The sequence below is a fragment of the Carcharodon carcharias genome, chromosome 9 (assembly GCF_017639515.1).
Source record: "Carcharodon carcharias isolate sCarCar2 chromosome 9, sCarCar2.pri, whole genome shotgun sequence".
Lineage (NCBI taxonomy): Eukaryota > Metazoa > Chordata > Chondrichthyes > Lamniformes > Lamnidae > Carcharodon > Carcharodon carcharias.
This window is the reverse complement of record NC_054475.1, coordinates 8,146,993-8,163,608: the sequence shown is the minus strand read 5'-3', so window position 1 is coordinate 8,163,608 and position 16,616 is coordinate 8,146,993. Positions and strand designations below refer to the sequence as shown.

Sequence of the window (16,616 nt, the reverse complement as noted above, 5' to 3'; positions counted from 1 at the left end):
ATTTTCCCTGCTGTCACTTCCCCCTTTCACCTGTATGCAGGTGGGGCTCTGAGACTTTCACTGCCAGAGTGTCGGGAGCTCTAAGCGTCCTCTGTAATTGTAGCCACCCATCCTGCTCTCTGCCTGATTTCCACTCATTTAAGAGGGTCTGTTCAAACCTTCAGGATGTTCAAATGATTGGGAGAATTGCCCAGCTTACCAAACTTCCTTGGACTCCAATCCAAAATAAAAACTCAAGGCTGAAAAGGAAAGCAGGTCTTGCAAATAAAATAACTTAAAGTCCTGGAACATGTCACCAGCCATTTCTCAGCTGATGTCAGCTGGACCTTAGTGAGAATAAGAAACAAGAAAATCCTTGCTATTAAAACACACACACGCACACACTCAGTAAACAGATTGTAATGCGATTTTTTTTTTCCTTTATACAAATATTGACATCTATTTCAAAACATACTACTGAGTACCTGAGGGAAAAGAAGTTTTTGAGAAAAGTCATCATGTCCGGCAACGCAGCTAAAACCTTTCCCAGTCAGGCCAACCTGTCTCTCGTGTATAGTGGCCAACAGAGCAGACAGCCACACCCCAGGGCCATTCTCCTTTCGGGCAGGGAGCAAGCTATCAACTAACCAACATTGGCCCGTACACTCCACAATTGCAAAGGTGGACTGTTCCTTGGATTGCAAGCTTCGTGGGAAGATGGTGATTATGGTGGAGCAGTGGGGGTGAGTGGGGAAGGCTTAAGGAGGTTTCTAATCATGATGCTCCAGCCATCATGAGTGTGAGGATATGCTTGATAGATGTGTGTGTGTGTGGGGGGAGCGGTGTGTGTGTGTGTGTGTGTGGGGGGGGGGGGGTGTGTGGGGGGGGGGGTGTGTGTGTGTGGGGGTGTATGTGTGTGTGTGGGGGGAGTGGTGTGTGTGTGTGTGTGTGGGGGGGGGTGTGTGTGGGGGGCGGTGTGTGTGTGTGGGGGGGTGTGCGTGTGTGGGGGGAGCGGTGTGTGTGTGTGTGTGTGTGTGTGGGGGGGGGGTGGTGTGTATCTACGCACGTGTGTCTACGTAGCAGGAAAAAGTGAGTTATGTCTTCCGTTGTCTTACTTAGGTTGGGGCAAATGAAAAGGGCCAGCAGCAGATGAATTTTACAACAACCCATATTAGAAACGTTGACTTTGGGTGACTACTGAGTTAAGAAGCCATGAATATTCAGATCCCAATACCCAAATTGGGTTTCATTAGCAGTCACTTCAGGCAATGAGATCCCTCTCTCACAGCCAACAAGGTGAACGGTGGAATTCTCCCCAATAAGTGCAATTCCCATGATATAAGGATGGAATTTGACAAATTTCTCGAGACGTGGGGCAGTCGGGTGCTCAACAGATGACGCCTGCCCCCACCCCAATTTATGTCATCTAAACCACTGCTGAACTCCTACCCTTCAGCACAGTACAGTCCTTTCACAAGCATCTCTTCCCCAGTGTAGCTTGTGACAGGCAGAAAGGCATGAGAAACAATGTCCCAAGCCTTATTCTGGAGATCTACTATCTCTCATTGCTTTATTATTCTGTGCCATGCCCAAGAAGTCAGGAAAATGATCTACACTTGGGAACTCTCCCCTTATGGCTCACAGTGACTTTCAAGCAATTCCTCCATGCAGAAATTGCCACTAATCTTGCACCAAGAGGATTAGGATTAGATGGCAATGGGTTTGATAGCATACACGCTAAGAGAAGCTTCTTAAAGGATTCAGCCTTTCAGGATTTTGATGGAACAATTAAGGAAGATGTGTTTCTACTGATGGAGGGTTGGGAAACAGAGGACACAGATATAAGAATTTGGCAGGAGAACCAGAAGGGAGAATTTTTAAAAAACACTGAGTTATGATGATCTGGAATGTGTTGAATGAGAGAGTGGTGGAAACAAATTCAACTGTAATTTTCAAAAGGCAACTTGATACATACTTGACAAGGAATAAATTGCCTGGCTGTGGGGAAAGAATGGGACAGTGGGACTAATTGGATAGCTCTGCAGAAGAGCTGGCATAGGCCTAATGGACCGAATGGCCTCCATATATGCTGTATGATTCTACGATAAAGGAATGGAATCAGAGTCAGTGCTGATGGAAAACCCGCAAACAATTGGGCAGTGTGTATTCTTTCACCCACACCCTGCCGAAATGTAACTGGTGACAACGGAGCTATGACCTGTAATGAATAAGGACCATAGTAGTCCCTGGTGGACAGGTACATGTGAAGTTACTGAAATTCAGTGTCACCTATAGGTGCTGACACTAGTTTCGTTAGCCCAGTCCAGCACAGGCTCACCTGTCTCTACCTTGCACCCAGGTAATCTCATCAACTGGTCCATGAAATAGGCACATTTAGGATGAGGTAGAGGATGGTTGTCTAACCCCCAATCCCACCCTCCCAATGTGCTCCAAAAACCTGCAAAGTGAGATCTTCCCCAGTAGCTCTGCTTGAATGATTGGCCAGGGTACGACAGGACATATGTTGGCCCATCTGTGCTTGAAAGGTTCAATTCTGTAACCTTTGCTGACAAAGTCACAAGGGGATGCTAGTCCGCGAGGACCACCAGTTCACCATCGCTGCGGTATTCCACATCGGAGTCATCCTCTTCACCATACTCATATATTTCACTGTTAGCATCATTCAGGTGCATTTCCTTCATATCTGTCTGTTCCAGTTTGAGACTCCGTGTGTTGAGGATTACCGGCATGTTGGGATCAGGACTGCAGGATCGATAGTGTTCCGACACTGCTGGCTGTACAGGAATGGAAGTCATCCCAATCTGTCCGGGATACATCACTTCTGATGGGTGCAAGTGAACTTGGTCCTGTTGCCTGCATGGGGGAAGCAACAGAGCATTATAAATTCTTCATGTACATACACCAAGATTAATCAATGAGCAACACAAATAGAATGGTTGTTTTCATGCCCCAAATTTGAAAGGGACTTCTAGTCTCACCACACTGTACTAGCCAGCAGGTAGTACGTATGCCTCTGAGTCAGAAGATTTCACTCCAGGGGTTTGAATACAAAATCTAGGCTGAGACTCCAGTGCAGTATCGAAGGAGTGCGGCACTGCCAGAGGTGCCATCTTTCACTTGAGACCTTAAACGGAGGGCCCTCTCAGTTGGGACATGAAAGAATTATTAGAACCATATCTACAAGAACTATATTTTCTTTTACAACTCGCAAGGTGATTGCATTATTTGGACACTTGGGGGCTGACCTGAATTTTTTTTAAAAAAAAGATGGTTGTAAGTTCATCTTGGACTGGGGAGTGAGCCTGCCTTTTCCAAGAAATCACATGATGTCAGCTAAGTGACCAGCAATTGTGGAGGAGAGCTATTTGTTTATTTGAACTGCAATCACTTCAAATAATGGGGAAAAAAACTGTTTTAAAGGCAAAGGCCTGGTGATTCACTGGAAATCACCTGACGGAGGAGCTTTATGTTTTGCACTTGGTGTTTTGAACTCAGCTGGGAATGAACTGAAGAGGAGAAAAGCTGTCCAGCTAACATGCTCCTTGCCTTCAGTGTGGTGTCACTATCCAGCTAGGAATCCGCATCTGAGGGGAACTTGTCTGTATTTGGAAACCTGAGAGGCTGAGACGAGAAGGATTGATCAGGCTTCATTTTTCTCCACGCTGAAGCTCATTTGGTGAGAAACTCCAGACATCTACTGGAACTAGTGACCCATCCTCACATGAGGGAGAACCAGATCAACAGCATCAAAACCTATGAACTTTATCTTTTATATAAAGATTTTTTCTTTAACCCATCTCTGCAGGGACCCTATTTGTTTATCCTGTGCTTACTGGGGAATGTTAAAAGGGACAGATAGTTACACTTGCAGATTACAAATTTTGTGTGAACCAGTTCTTGCCACTTGTCTCAAGAAAAGAAGTTCCATTTTATAATAAACCAATCATTCTGAGTTTACTGAAAGAAGCCTGGTTAAAGTCTCTTTTATTCTGGGTCTAACAGTAGCAAAGGTAAATAATTGGCCATTTTCGTAAGTGAATTAAACATTTAAAGTAATGGTGCGATCTGTGGAGTAGTGGGACTAGATAAACTGTGCATTCCTTCCATTCCGGTCATGACAGAATCCATGGCACTATTCTGAACAACATATGAAGAAACAAATTAGGGGCAGGAATAGGCCTTCGAGCCTGCTCTGCCATTCAATAAGATCATGGCTGATCTGACTGTAACCTCACCTCCAAATTCCTGTCCACCCCCAATAACCTTTCGCCCCTTGCTTATCCAGAATCTGTCTATCCATCTGTCTATCCATCCACCTCTGCCTTAAAAAGTCAGACTCTGTTTCCACCTCCTTTTGAGGAAGAGAGTTCCAAAGACTCACGACCCTCAGAGAGTTGTCATCTCTGTCTTAAATGAGTGACCCCTCGATTTTTAAAGAGTGACCCCTAGGTCTAGATTCTCCCACCAGAGGAAAGGTCCCTTCCGCATCCACCCTGCCAAGAGCCCTCAGGATCTCATGGCCAGAATTTTACATCCCATGGGTGGGCGTGTGCCCAACCTGAATGGGCATAAAATCGTGCGAAATGATGTCGGGTGAGCATCCCAACGTCAGCGCACACCATTGTGACATTTCGCTCGGTGGGCACTGCAAAACTCAGAAGAGTGCCTGCCGACAATTAGGCAGGCAATTATTATCATTAACAGCCCAATTGTAAGCCAGTTTTCATGACCTGTCCAACCTTACGGCTGGTGCATGGGCCAATTGGCCAGATTTTTTTTGATGAAACTTCATTCGAGGGCAGAATGAAATCTGTCAGGATTTAGAATAAAATAAATATTTGGGGACTTTTTTTTTTAAAAATGAGGTACGCTTTCGGGTGCTTGATTGAGCTGCTTGGACATTTTTTGCAACATTTTTGCGATTTCTTCTATTATTTGGAGGTCTGTAGCTTCCTGAGGAAACTGTCTGCCTTCAGGGAGCTCAGTGAAAGCTTGGCCTGCGAGTGTGAAATGTCGGTCGGCGGGGGCCGATCGCAGTCAAGGGACCATTTCCCGTCTGTTCCCAGGCCTGCCGATCCCATGTGCCCAACGAGCACAAAATTCAGACCTATATGTTTCAATCAAGTCACCTCGCTCTTCTAAGCTCCAGCGGATACAAGCCTATGGTGTCCAACGTTTCTTCATAAGACAACCCATCCTTTCCAGGTACGTGTCTAGTAAACCTCTGAACTGCTTCCAACACATTTACATCCTTCTTTAAACCAGGAGAACAATATTGTACACAGTACTCCTGCTGCGGTCTCACCAGTGCCCCTGCACAACTGAAGCATAACCTCTTTACTTTTACATTCAATTCCCCTCGCAATTAGTCACATTCTATCAGCTTTTCTAACTGCTTGCTTTACCTGCATACTAACCTTCTGCGATTCATGTACTAGAACACCCAGATCTCTCTGCACCTCGGAGCTCTGCAAGCTCTCATCATTTTGATATGCTTCTTTTTTATTCTTACTGCCAAAATGGACAATTTCGTATTTTCCCACCTTATACTCCATTTGCCAGAGCTTTGCCCACTCTCTTAACCTATCTATATCCCTTTGTAGCCTCCTTATGTTCTCTTCACAACTTACTTTCCTTCTTTGTGTCATCAGCAAATTTAGCACCCATACCTTCCAAGGCATTTATATAAATTGTAAAAGGTTGAGGCCCCAGCATTGATCACCGATCCTTACAATTTGCCAACCAGAAAATGACCCATTTATGCCTACTCTGTTCCCTGTTAGTGAGCCAACCTTCTATCCATACCAACATGTTACCCCCTACTTGAGCTTTTATTTTCCACAATGACCACAATGTGGCACCTTATCAAACGCCTTCTGGAAAACTAAGTGCAGCACATCCACTGGTTCCCATTTATCCACAGCACATGTTACTTCTTCAAAGAACTCCAATAAATTGGTTAAACATGGTATCCCTTTCACAAAACCATGTTGGCTCTGCCTGGTTACCTTGAATTTCTAAGTGCCCTGCTATAATGTCTTTAATAATAGCTTCTAACATTTTCCCTATGACAGATGTTAAGCTAACTGGCCTGTAGCTTCTGGATTTTTGTCTCCCTCCCTTTTTAAATAGGGGAGTTACATTCGCGGTTTTCCAATCTAATGGAATCTTCCCTGAATCTAGGGAATTTTGGAAAATTAAAACCAATGCATCAACTATCTCACTAGCCACTTCTTTTAAGACCCCAGGATGAAGTCCATCAGGACCTGAGGACTTGTCAGCCCACAGCTCCAACAATTTACTCAGTACCACTTGCCTGGTGATAGTGATTTTCTTGAGTTCCTCCCTCCCTTCCATTTCCTGATTTACAGCTATTTCTGGGATGTTACTTGTATCCTCTATAGTGGAGACCGATGCAAAATACCGGTTCAATTCATCTGCCCTTTCCCTATTTTCTATTATTAATCACCCTGACTCACTTTCTATAGGACCACCTCTCACTTTGTTAACTGTTTTCTTTTTTAAATATCTATAGAAACTCATACTGACTGTCTTTATTTCTAGCAAGCTTTCTCTTGTACTCTAATTTTTCCCTCTTTATTTATCTTTTTGTCTTTCATTGCTGTTTTTTAAATTTTGTCCAATCTTCTGACCTGATACCCATCTTTGTGCAATTATATGCTTTTTCTTTAAGTCTAATACTATCTTCAACTTTTTTAGTTAACCACAGATGGTTGGAATCTTTCCCTTACTGGAATGTAGTAAGAAGAGCATGCGAGTTCTCCCTCATGTCTTGGCCAATATTTATCCCTCAATTAACTACAACAGATTATCTGGTCATGATCACATTGCATTTTATGGGACATTACTGTCTGCCAATTGGCAGCCATGTTTCTTACATTGCAACAGTGATTATGTCTCGAGGGTGTCTGTAAAGCGATTTGAGATGTCCTGCGGTGGTCATTTCAGAAGAACCCCATTGTGGCATTCTTGTAATTGCAAGAGAGGTTCCAATAATACATTAGTGGGTATGAGCCTCCCACTATTCCATGGCCAAACTGTGTTGAACGCCAATCTGATATGAACAAGTCTCTTACTATTGGAAGGGGCAAAGCATTGTACTTGTAGCCAACATGCAAGAGCAGGGAGACAGTAGCTCTTTGATAGGAAGCTCTCTTTGCCTTGGCGGAGTCAGTGGGAGTCCATTATGGAAATATCAAACTGTGGGAACTCCTGACTTGTCTGCACAACTTTCAAGATTTCAAGGGGTAAAGTTCAACTTTGTGCTTTTGGTGAATGGAGCATCCCCCAACCACAAACACACATTGGAAACTCTAGCACGTACATTCAGTGATTTTCCAACCAAATGGAGCAACATGCACTGAAATTTCAGTGGGAATAGTTCTCAATCAGGACCATGGAATTGGAAACAAATCCTTTCAAGATTTTCTGCCACCTGACCTTCACTTCCATCCTTCAGGTTGTTCTGAGTTAGCTTCGAGACTTCCGCAAGATTGCCATAGAGTGGTGATGATAAGGTTGCCATTAGTTCTTTGCAAATGTAGCTGGCACCGACTAGCTGCACATCCTCAGGCACTCAGAGCAGTGCAAGAGGATCCGCATACCAGCAAAATCATTCCCGAGGCCTTCTAAAGTCATCTGATCACTGACGTTAATACTCAGAGTGAAAAACCCCATTCTTTACTAAGTTAACGTACAGAGGAACAGGAGGAGGCCATTCAGCCTCTCGGGCCTGCTCAACCATTTCATTAAATCATGGCTGATCTGTGCTTCCAGACCATTTACCTGCTTTTCCTCCATATCTCTTAATAACTTTGCCCAAAACCAATCTATCGATCCCACACTTGAATGCTCCAATTGCCCTAGTGTGGCTCGAGTTGAGCATAAAGACTGGTGTGAACTGGTTGCACCGAGAGGCCTGCTTCTGTGTCATATATCCTATGTAAAGCATATCCATGCTAACTTGGAGGACGGAAGAACCTCATTGTCTCTTCATGCACTGCATTTGGTAAAGGGTTATGGAAACCTCAAACCCTATTACACCCTTCTGACGACAGGTGGCTGGACAATCAATAAGGCATGGGCAATGCTGGAGAACTGTTGGGCTCGATGCACCAACAAAGCAAGTGTAAATAGCTTCCCCCATGGGCTTTAAAAGGGGCAAATGGCTCAATCTGGTCTGTACTAAGTTAACGGATCTCAACAAGGCCAGTAACAAGCAGCGGACAATCAATGCCTCCTATTGGAAGTGGGCATGTGACTAATGGGCAATGGCTGGATTCAGTTGCAATGCCTTCTGGTTGGCACCACCAGCTGACAGGCAAATGAATAATAGCCACTTAGGGGCAAAGTGATGTCTGTGTAATTTGGCAAAAAGTCATTGGGAGCCATTTTGACTCTCTGTGATCGTACACCAGCCAATCAGCAGCCCACTTTATATCTTGTCCAATTTTCATTTCCACCGTCGTTCAAAAATCATGAGATGTGACCAGAATAGGGAAAAAAAGGTGTGAAGCCTTTGTTCCTCTGTCTGCGAACTTTGTGAATAATGTCTCTCAGAGCCATACAGCTTTTGTTTGTCACTTGAGAAACTCACCCAACAGGGTAGCACTGCTGCACCTCCTGCCTCCTGTACTTCATCAACGCCTTGTATTCCCCAACTCTCAGCCTCTTCCCATCCACGATGCAGGTCCGTTTGGGCCGGGGCTTGTACTTGTAGTCTGGATACTTCTCCAGATGTTGTCGACTCAACCTTGCCTGTTCCTCGTAGTATGGCTGTTTCTCAACGTTTGACATCGATTTCCAACGGGATCCTAAAATCAGAGATACTTCAGCATCAACAGCAAACTGCACTGGTGTCATTGAAAACAAGACATGGTCATTTATTAGATTGCACTCACCCAGAGAGTGAATTGGAGAAACTAATTAGATCCCTGCCAGGATCTTATAAAGCACCAGACGGCAGCAGGTTTCCAAGAACTGCAAAAGTACTTCCAATAATTTTAAATCTACTGCGAGCAGGTTGGATATATTGAGTAAACATTACACTACATCTATACAAAGCCCTGGTTAGACTACATCTGGAGTAATGTGTTCAGTTCTGGACACCACACTTTAGGGAAGACACATTGGGTGGAAGGTGGAATCTTTGTGCTCTTGCTGGTGGCAAACTTGGAGTTGGGCAAGGCATGTAATTAGGCAGGATGGGGGCATACTGGAAACCTGCTGCCTTCCCACCTCCGGCAGAATTAATTTTTGGGTGGGAAGGCCCATCGTTGACCTTTCCGCCCCACAGCCAATTGAGGCCCTTAAGTGGCCAATTAAGGGCAGGGTGGTAGGGGCCCTTCGATCGAAGGTACTTAAGTGCCTGATGGAGGGACTAATCATCGGGGCCTGCAGCGAGCCACCACCCTGTGCTCCACCCACACCTTTTATTTATGCTGAGCACCTTACACTCCTTGCCCTGTGACCCTCACCCCGTGAATCCTCCCACCTCCACCCCCCACCCCCTCCAAATTACTTATCTGTGGCCGGGGTTGCTGAGCGATCCTGGAACTCCAGTAGGTGTTTTTCCAGCAGCAGCCACTACCTTCCCTGTGGTGCTGCTGAGCACAAGAGTTGCCGGCTTCCGATTGGCCAATAGTTCTCGGTCAGCAACACTTCCACCCCCTGGGGTCTTCATTCGAGGGGAATCCCCCACTCCCTGATTGGCTTGTGTTTCGGTGGGCCTTCCAGAAAAGAGGCAGCGCGGGTCTCTCTCTGGATCCCCAGCCAGCCGTCAAGGCCCCCAACGCCTCAACAAGATTCCACCTATTGGCCTGGAGGGAGTGCTGTGCCAAAATAATATCTGGACTTCAAGGGTTAAATTAAGAGGAGAGGTTATACAAATGTGGGAATTTGGTTGGTTTTCAAGATAACAAAGGAAACAGTTGGGTAGAGAGAGCGAGAAACTATTTCCATTGGTTGAGGAGTCTAGCACTAGGGGACATAGTCTAAAGGTTCCTGCCAGATCTTTCAAAACTGAAGTTAAGAAACACTTCCACATTCAAAGAGTGGTAAAAGTTTGGAACTCTCTTCTGCAGACAGCCATTGACGCGAAATCAATTATTAATTTTAAATCTGAAATAGGTCGGATAATCTCTGAAAGATAATGGCTACTAAAAAAGGGGGTGGGGGATGGGGGATCTAGACAAAGACCTGAGCATGTTTCTGTTGAAACGTTCTACTTAATTCAAAAATTCTACAAACGGCAGATAAGCACAGGCAAAAAGCAGCTCTTTGGATTCAGTCCATTAAACACTCAGCCCAGCAGCTTGATCAGAACAAAAGTCAGGGGAAAATGCTACACGACACACACCCACACAGGTTTGGCACAATACTGATTAGATTTCTAAAACATACAGCTGTCTCTGGGCACTCCCAGGCACGGACAGCACAAGTTAGATTCAGAATAAATCTGCTACAATACTGCACAGACAAAACTGCCTTAACCTTTAGTCTCAGTGGGTTACCCCCTTACAACGAGCTACTGTGGCCTTTCCCATTTCCGATTTCCACAACAACAACTTACATTTATGCAGCACCTTGAGCATAGTAAAACATCCCAAGGTGCTCCACGGGGACTAAAATTGGACACCGAGCTATATGAGGAGATATATTAGGGGAGATGATCAAAAGCTTGTTTAAAGAGATAGGTTTTAATGTGTATCTTAAAGGAGGAGATGGAGGGGAGGTGGAGAACCTTAGGGAGGGAATTCTAGCACTGGTCACCTAGATAGCCAAATCCACGGCCAACATTACTGGGTGAAGAAAATTGGAGATGGGCCAGAGGTCAGAATTGGAGGAGCACGGAGCTCTTGGGAGGGTTGTAGGGCTGGAGGAGGTTACAGAGATAGGGAAGGTCGTAGGGCTGGAGGAGGTTGTAGGGGTAGGGAGGGGAAAGTCCATGTTGGGGTTTGAGTACAAGGATGAGAATTTTAAACTCGAAGTGATGCCAGGCCAGAACTCAATGTAGGTCAACGAGCACAGGGGTGATGAGAGAATAGGACTTGGTATCACATTTCTATGGCCCAAGTAAGAGTGACAATTTAGTTCTAATTTGCAAGTGTTTGTTTGCTGTGGGGTTCACAACCACAATGGAACTGGGCTGGATCTGTCTGCTAACTAAATAGCATGGAGCTCCTGACCAGTAAATTGGCTTCAGCCCAGATCTGAGAAGCAGCATTATGACATGCAGTGGCCAGTGCACTATACAGTCCCTAAGCAAATATTAATGGATTAGACACCTGTTGAAACTATTCACGTAAATTACAACATTAATACAGAAGGCACCCAATGAACAATGATAACTTGGTCTTGGGATGACAGCCGTGCTTAGAGCACCCAGGTTATTAATCTTCAGTGTCCAGGTGTGTCCGAGTAACCTGCACCCTGTTTTCTTATGGCACAGATAGATTCTGCTTTCAGGGCAATGCAGCTATGTAATGCTTCCTGGACTATTGTATTAATTTTCTGTTTCACTGCCCTCTTTTCTACTGGAAGGGGGGGGAAACAGACATGCACACGACAGAAAATCAACACTCCTAGAGGATGTACAAGGAATAATGTGGAGAATGATGGGCAAGTACTTTCAACATATTGCCTCCAAGTCCAGGTATAAGTAGAATTCCATTGTACATTTGTCTCTCTGCTTCATCTCTTTAACATCCTTCACATTCATTTACTCCCCTAGTAATTTTGCACCGATATAGTTCCACTCATAGGGAGCCCTTTCACTTATCAAGTACTCTTTTGAGGAGGCGGTAATTCTGCTAATCTCTCATCTCATTTTGTCCTGCCCATAGTTCCATTTTTAACTTACACTATCTGTTTGCACAGGCTCTGCTGGTTGGTAGTAAAGGATATCCATGCATCATAAGACCATAAAACATAGGAGCAGAAATTAGGCCATTCGGCCCATCAAGTCTGCTTCGCCATTCAATCATGACTGATAAGTTTCTCAACCCCATTCTCCCGCCTTCTCCCCGTAACCTTTGATCCCCTTAACAATCAAAAACCTATCTATCTCGGTCTTAAATACACTCAATGGCCTGGCCTCCACAGCCTTCTGTGGCAATGAATTCCATAGATTCACCACGCTCTGGCTAAAGAGGTTTCTCCTCATTTCTGTCCCCTTTACTCTGAGGCTGTGCCCTCGGGTCCTAGTCTCTCCTACTAATGGAAACATCTTCCCCACATCCACTCTATCCAGGCCTTTCAGTATTCTGTAAGTTTCAATCAGATCCCCCCTCATCCTTCTAAACTCCATTGGGTATAGACCCAGAGTCCTCAAACGTTCCTCATATGTTAAGCCTTTCATTCTTGGGATCGTTCTCGTGAACCTCCTCTGGACACTCTCCAGGGCCAGCACATCCTTCCTGAGATACGGGGCCCAAAATTGCTCACAATATTAAATGTGGTCTGACCAGAGCCTTATAAAGCCTCAGCAGCACACCCCTGCTTTTATATTCTAGTCCTCTCGAAATAAATGCCAACATTGCATTTGCCTTCCTAACTACCAACTCAACCTGCAAGTTAACCTTAAGAGAATCCTGGACTAGGACTCCCAAGTCCCTTTGCACTCCAGATTTCTGAATTCTCTCCCCATTTAGAAAATAGCCTATGCCTCTATTCTTCCTACCAAAGTGCATGACCTCACACTTCCCCACGTTGTATTCCATCTGTCACTTCTTTGCCCATTCTCCTAACCTGTCCAAATCCTTCTGCAGTCTCCCTGCCTCCTCAATACTACCTGTCCCTCCACCTATCTTTGTATCATCTGCAAACTTAGCCAGGATGCCCTCAGTTCCTTCATCTAGATCATTAATGTATAAAGTGAGAAGTTGTGGTCCCAACACTGACCCCTGCGGAACTCCACTAGTCACCGGCCGCCATCCTGAGAAGGACCCTCTTATCCCCACTCTCTGCCTCCTGCCAGACAGCCAATCTTCTATCCATGCTAGTACCTTGCCTCTAACACTATGGGCTCTTATCTTCCTGAGCAGCCTCCTGTGCGGCACCTTGTCAAAGGCCTTCTGGATGTCCAAGTAGATAACATCCATTGGCTCTCCTTTGTCTAACCTACTCAAAGAATTCTAACAGATTTGTCAGGCATGAATTCCCCTTGATGAAACCATACTGACTTTGCCCGATTTTACCATGCACTTCCAAGTATTCTGAAATCTCATCCTTAATAATGGACTCTAAAATCTTACCAACGACCGAGGTCAGGCTAATTGGCCTGTAATTTCCCGTCTTTTGCCTCACTCCCTTCTTAAACAAAGGGTTACATTAGCGACTTTCCAGTCCTCTGGGATCCTCCCTGACTTGAGTGATTCTTGAAAGATCGCCACTAATGCCTCCACTATCTCTTCAGCTATCTCCTTCAGAACTCTGGGGTGTAATCCATCTGGTCCAGGTGATTTATCCACCTTCAGTCCTTTCAGTTTTCCTAGCACCTTCTCCTTGGTAATGGCCACCATACTCACCTCTGCCCCCCCGACTCTCTTGAACTTTGGGGATGTCACTCGTGTCTTCCACCGTGAAGACTGACGCAAAGTACCTATTCAGTTCCTCCGCCATTTCTTTGTTCCCCACTACTACTTCTCCAGTGTCATTTTCCAACGGTCCAATGTCCACTTTTGCCTCTCTCTTACTCTTTATATATCTAAAAAAACTCTTGCAATCTTCTTTTATATTACTGGCTAGTTTACCCTCATATTTAATCTTCTCCCTCCTTATTTCTTTTTTAGTTGTCCTCTGTTGGTCTTTGTAGGCTTCTCAATCCCCTGGTTTCCCACTGCTCTTCTCCGCATTGTATGCTTTCTCTTTAGCTTTTATGCTGTCCCTGACTTCCCTTGTCAGCCAAGGTTGCCTCTTCCTCCCTTTAGTATGCTTCTTCTTCCTAGGGATGAATTTTTGCTGCATCTCCCAAATTACTCCCAGAAACTCCTGCCATTGCTGTTCTACTGTCTTTCCTGCTAGGCTCATCTCCCAGTCAATTCTGGCCAGCTCCTCCCTCATGCCTCTGTAGTTGCCTTTATTTAACTGTAATACCGTTACATCTGATTCTAGCTTTTTCCTCTCAAATTGCAGGGTCAATTCTATCATATTATGGTCACTTCCTCCTAAGGCTTCCTTCACCTTAAGCTCCCTTATCAAATCTGCCTCATTATACATCACTAAATCTAGAATTGCCTGTTCCCTAGTGGCTCCACCACAAGCTGCTCCAAAAAGCCATCTCGTAGACATTCCACAAATTCCTTTTCTTGGGCTCCACTACCAACCTGATTTTCCCAGTCTACCTGCATATTGAAATCCCCCATGATCACTGTAACCTTGCCTTTCTTACACACCTTTTCTATCTCCTGGTGTATCTTGTGCCCCACATCCTGACTACTGTTCGGAGGCCTGTACATAACTCCCATTATGGTTAATACCTTTGCGGTTCCTCAAATCTGCCCACACAGATTCTACATCATCTGACCCTACGTCATTTCTTGCTATTGATTTAATTTCATTTCTTACTAACAAAGCAACCCCACCCACTCTGCCAACCTGCCTATCTTTTCGATAGGATGTATATCCTTGGCAATTTAGCTCCCAGTCCTGATCCCCTTGCAGCCATGTCTCCGTAATGCCCACCACATCATACCTGCCAATTTCAATCTGCACCACAAGCTCATTTACCTTACTTCGTATACTGCGTGCATTCAGATTCAACACCTTCAGTCCTGTATTTCCCATCCCCTTTCTCATTGTCATCCCTTTATCTGATGTGCTTGAAGTTAGATTCCTAGCCCTTTCCAAACACTCTGTCCTATTTTGTGTTCTGGGGACTTTAATAGTCTCTCCTGGGCTCTCCTTTCTTTTCAGTTTTTTCATAATTTTCCATGAAGTTGAATCCACCCCCCCCACCCCCCCCACATGCTAACCTGCTGCTTTGTTTCCCATTAGTCACACTTCTTGGAGTTTTACCCTTCCCTCCACCCCCCACTTTCTAGTTTAAAGTCCTGTTGATTGCATCCTGTATTGCAGGATGTGCCTTAACACAGCTCAGTTACTGTAGAAGGACTCCCCCACCACACCACACATCCCCTTTTACTATATACTATTACAAACTGACCCATTCTACAAGGAAACAACTTGGCATTGCTATGAGCGTTGCTCTCAATGTTCGTAGGGTCTCAATCGCAGGATGTCCCAAGTGCTTCACTGCAAATAAAGTACTTCTGAAGTGTAGTGAGTGTTTTAATGAAGGGGAATGTGCGGTAGCCAATTTGTGCACAGCAAGCTCCCATAAACATCAGTGAGATTAATGACCAGGTAACACAACTTGAGTGATGACGTTAGGGCAGAATTTTCCCTTTCTCTTCAAATAGTGCCGTGGGATCTTTAACGTCCACCTGAATGGGCCTCAGATTAATGTCTCAACTTATACACGGCACCTTGGACAGTTCAACTCTTTTTCAGAATCAGCCTTAACGGTGTGCTCAAGTCTGTCGGGCATGAACCCACAACCTAAGACTCTAAGATGAGGCTGCTGCCTACTCTGCTAAGGTGGACACAAAGCAACCACCTACCCACAGATATACGTACGCTCAACTGACCAATTGCAAACTTATATCCCTCAATCATCACAACCAAAGACCGAGCAACTAACAAAGAATGTCACAGCTCTTAGTGGAATTGCAGCTTGCATAAAATGCTGCCATATTTGCCTATCCGGTAGCAATCACTGCACTTCAAAGTTAATTATCATTCATGGACCACTTTGTAATGATATAGAAAGGTGTATTAAGGAGCTGTACAAATACAAGGCTTTGTGCTTTTCATACAAAGGAAAAAACTTCCTTTCATAGCAGCGGCACATTGACAGAGCTATTTATGTCAGACAATGGAAACATTTGGTATCCATGGCAGATCAGGGCTGTCTCCTCAAAAACATCACACCCAGAGATAAACAAGGTAACGCCAATACCTCTCTACAGCGATAAAGCAAAAGTCATGAATAAAAACGATCACACCCATTACAAATAGCACGGATTAGATGCTGATGATAAAATAGTTATTGCATTGAGTGATTGTGTACCTTGCACCCAGCTAGAGCACAAGGACGTCCTTGTAAACCTGCAGGTCTCATCGTTCAACATGGTGCTATATTTATTTACTGTCAGTGATGGCTCTGTTGCTAGCATTCTTGCCTCCGAGTCAGAGTATTGCGGGTTCAAGGCCCAATCCAGGATTTAGGCACAAAAGTCAAGGCTGACAATTCCAATGCAGTACTGTCAGAGGTGCTGCCTTTCAGATGAGACGTTATATCAAGTCACCATCTGATGTCTCGGGCGGATGCAAGCAACCCCGTGGCACTATCTTGAAAAGCGGAGGAGTTACCGCTGGTGTCCTGGTCAATATTTATCTTTAACCAACATCACCAAGAAAGCAGTTTATCTGGCCATTATCAGATTGCTGTTTGAGGGACTTGGCCGTGGGTAAGTTGACTGCCACGCTTTCTACATTACAACAATGACTAAACTTCAAGAGTCTGGCTTGCAGAG

General features: G+C 44.9%; 1 protein-coding gene across 1 annotated transcript in view; it reads right to left on the bottom strand.

The window, feature by feature from the left end:
- Positions 1 to 928: 928 nt before the first annotated feature.
- LOC121282543 (transcription factor SOX-13-like) overlaps positions 929 to 16,616 on the bottom strand; it is a 192,147-nt gene continuing 176,459 nt past the window's right edge. Inside the window, exons 14-15 of the mRNA XM_041196277.1 lie at positions 8,618 to 8,834; positions 929 to 2,853 (exon numbers count right to left, since the gene is read on the bottom strand). Coding sequence (XP_041052211.1) covers positions 2,568 to 2,853; positions 8,618 to 8,834 — 503 coding nt within the window. The 3' untranslated portion in view covers positions 929 to 2,567. The remainder of the gene's footprint in view (positions 2,854 to 8,617; positions 8,835 to 16,616) is intronic.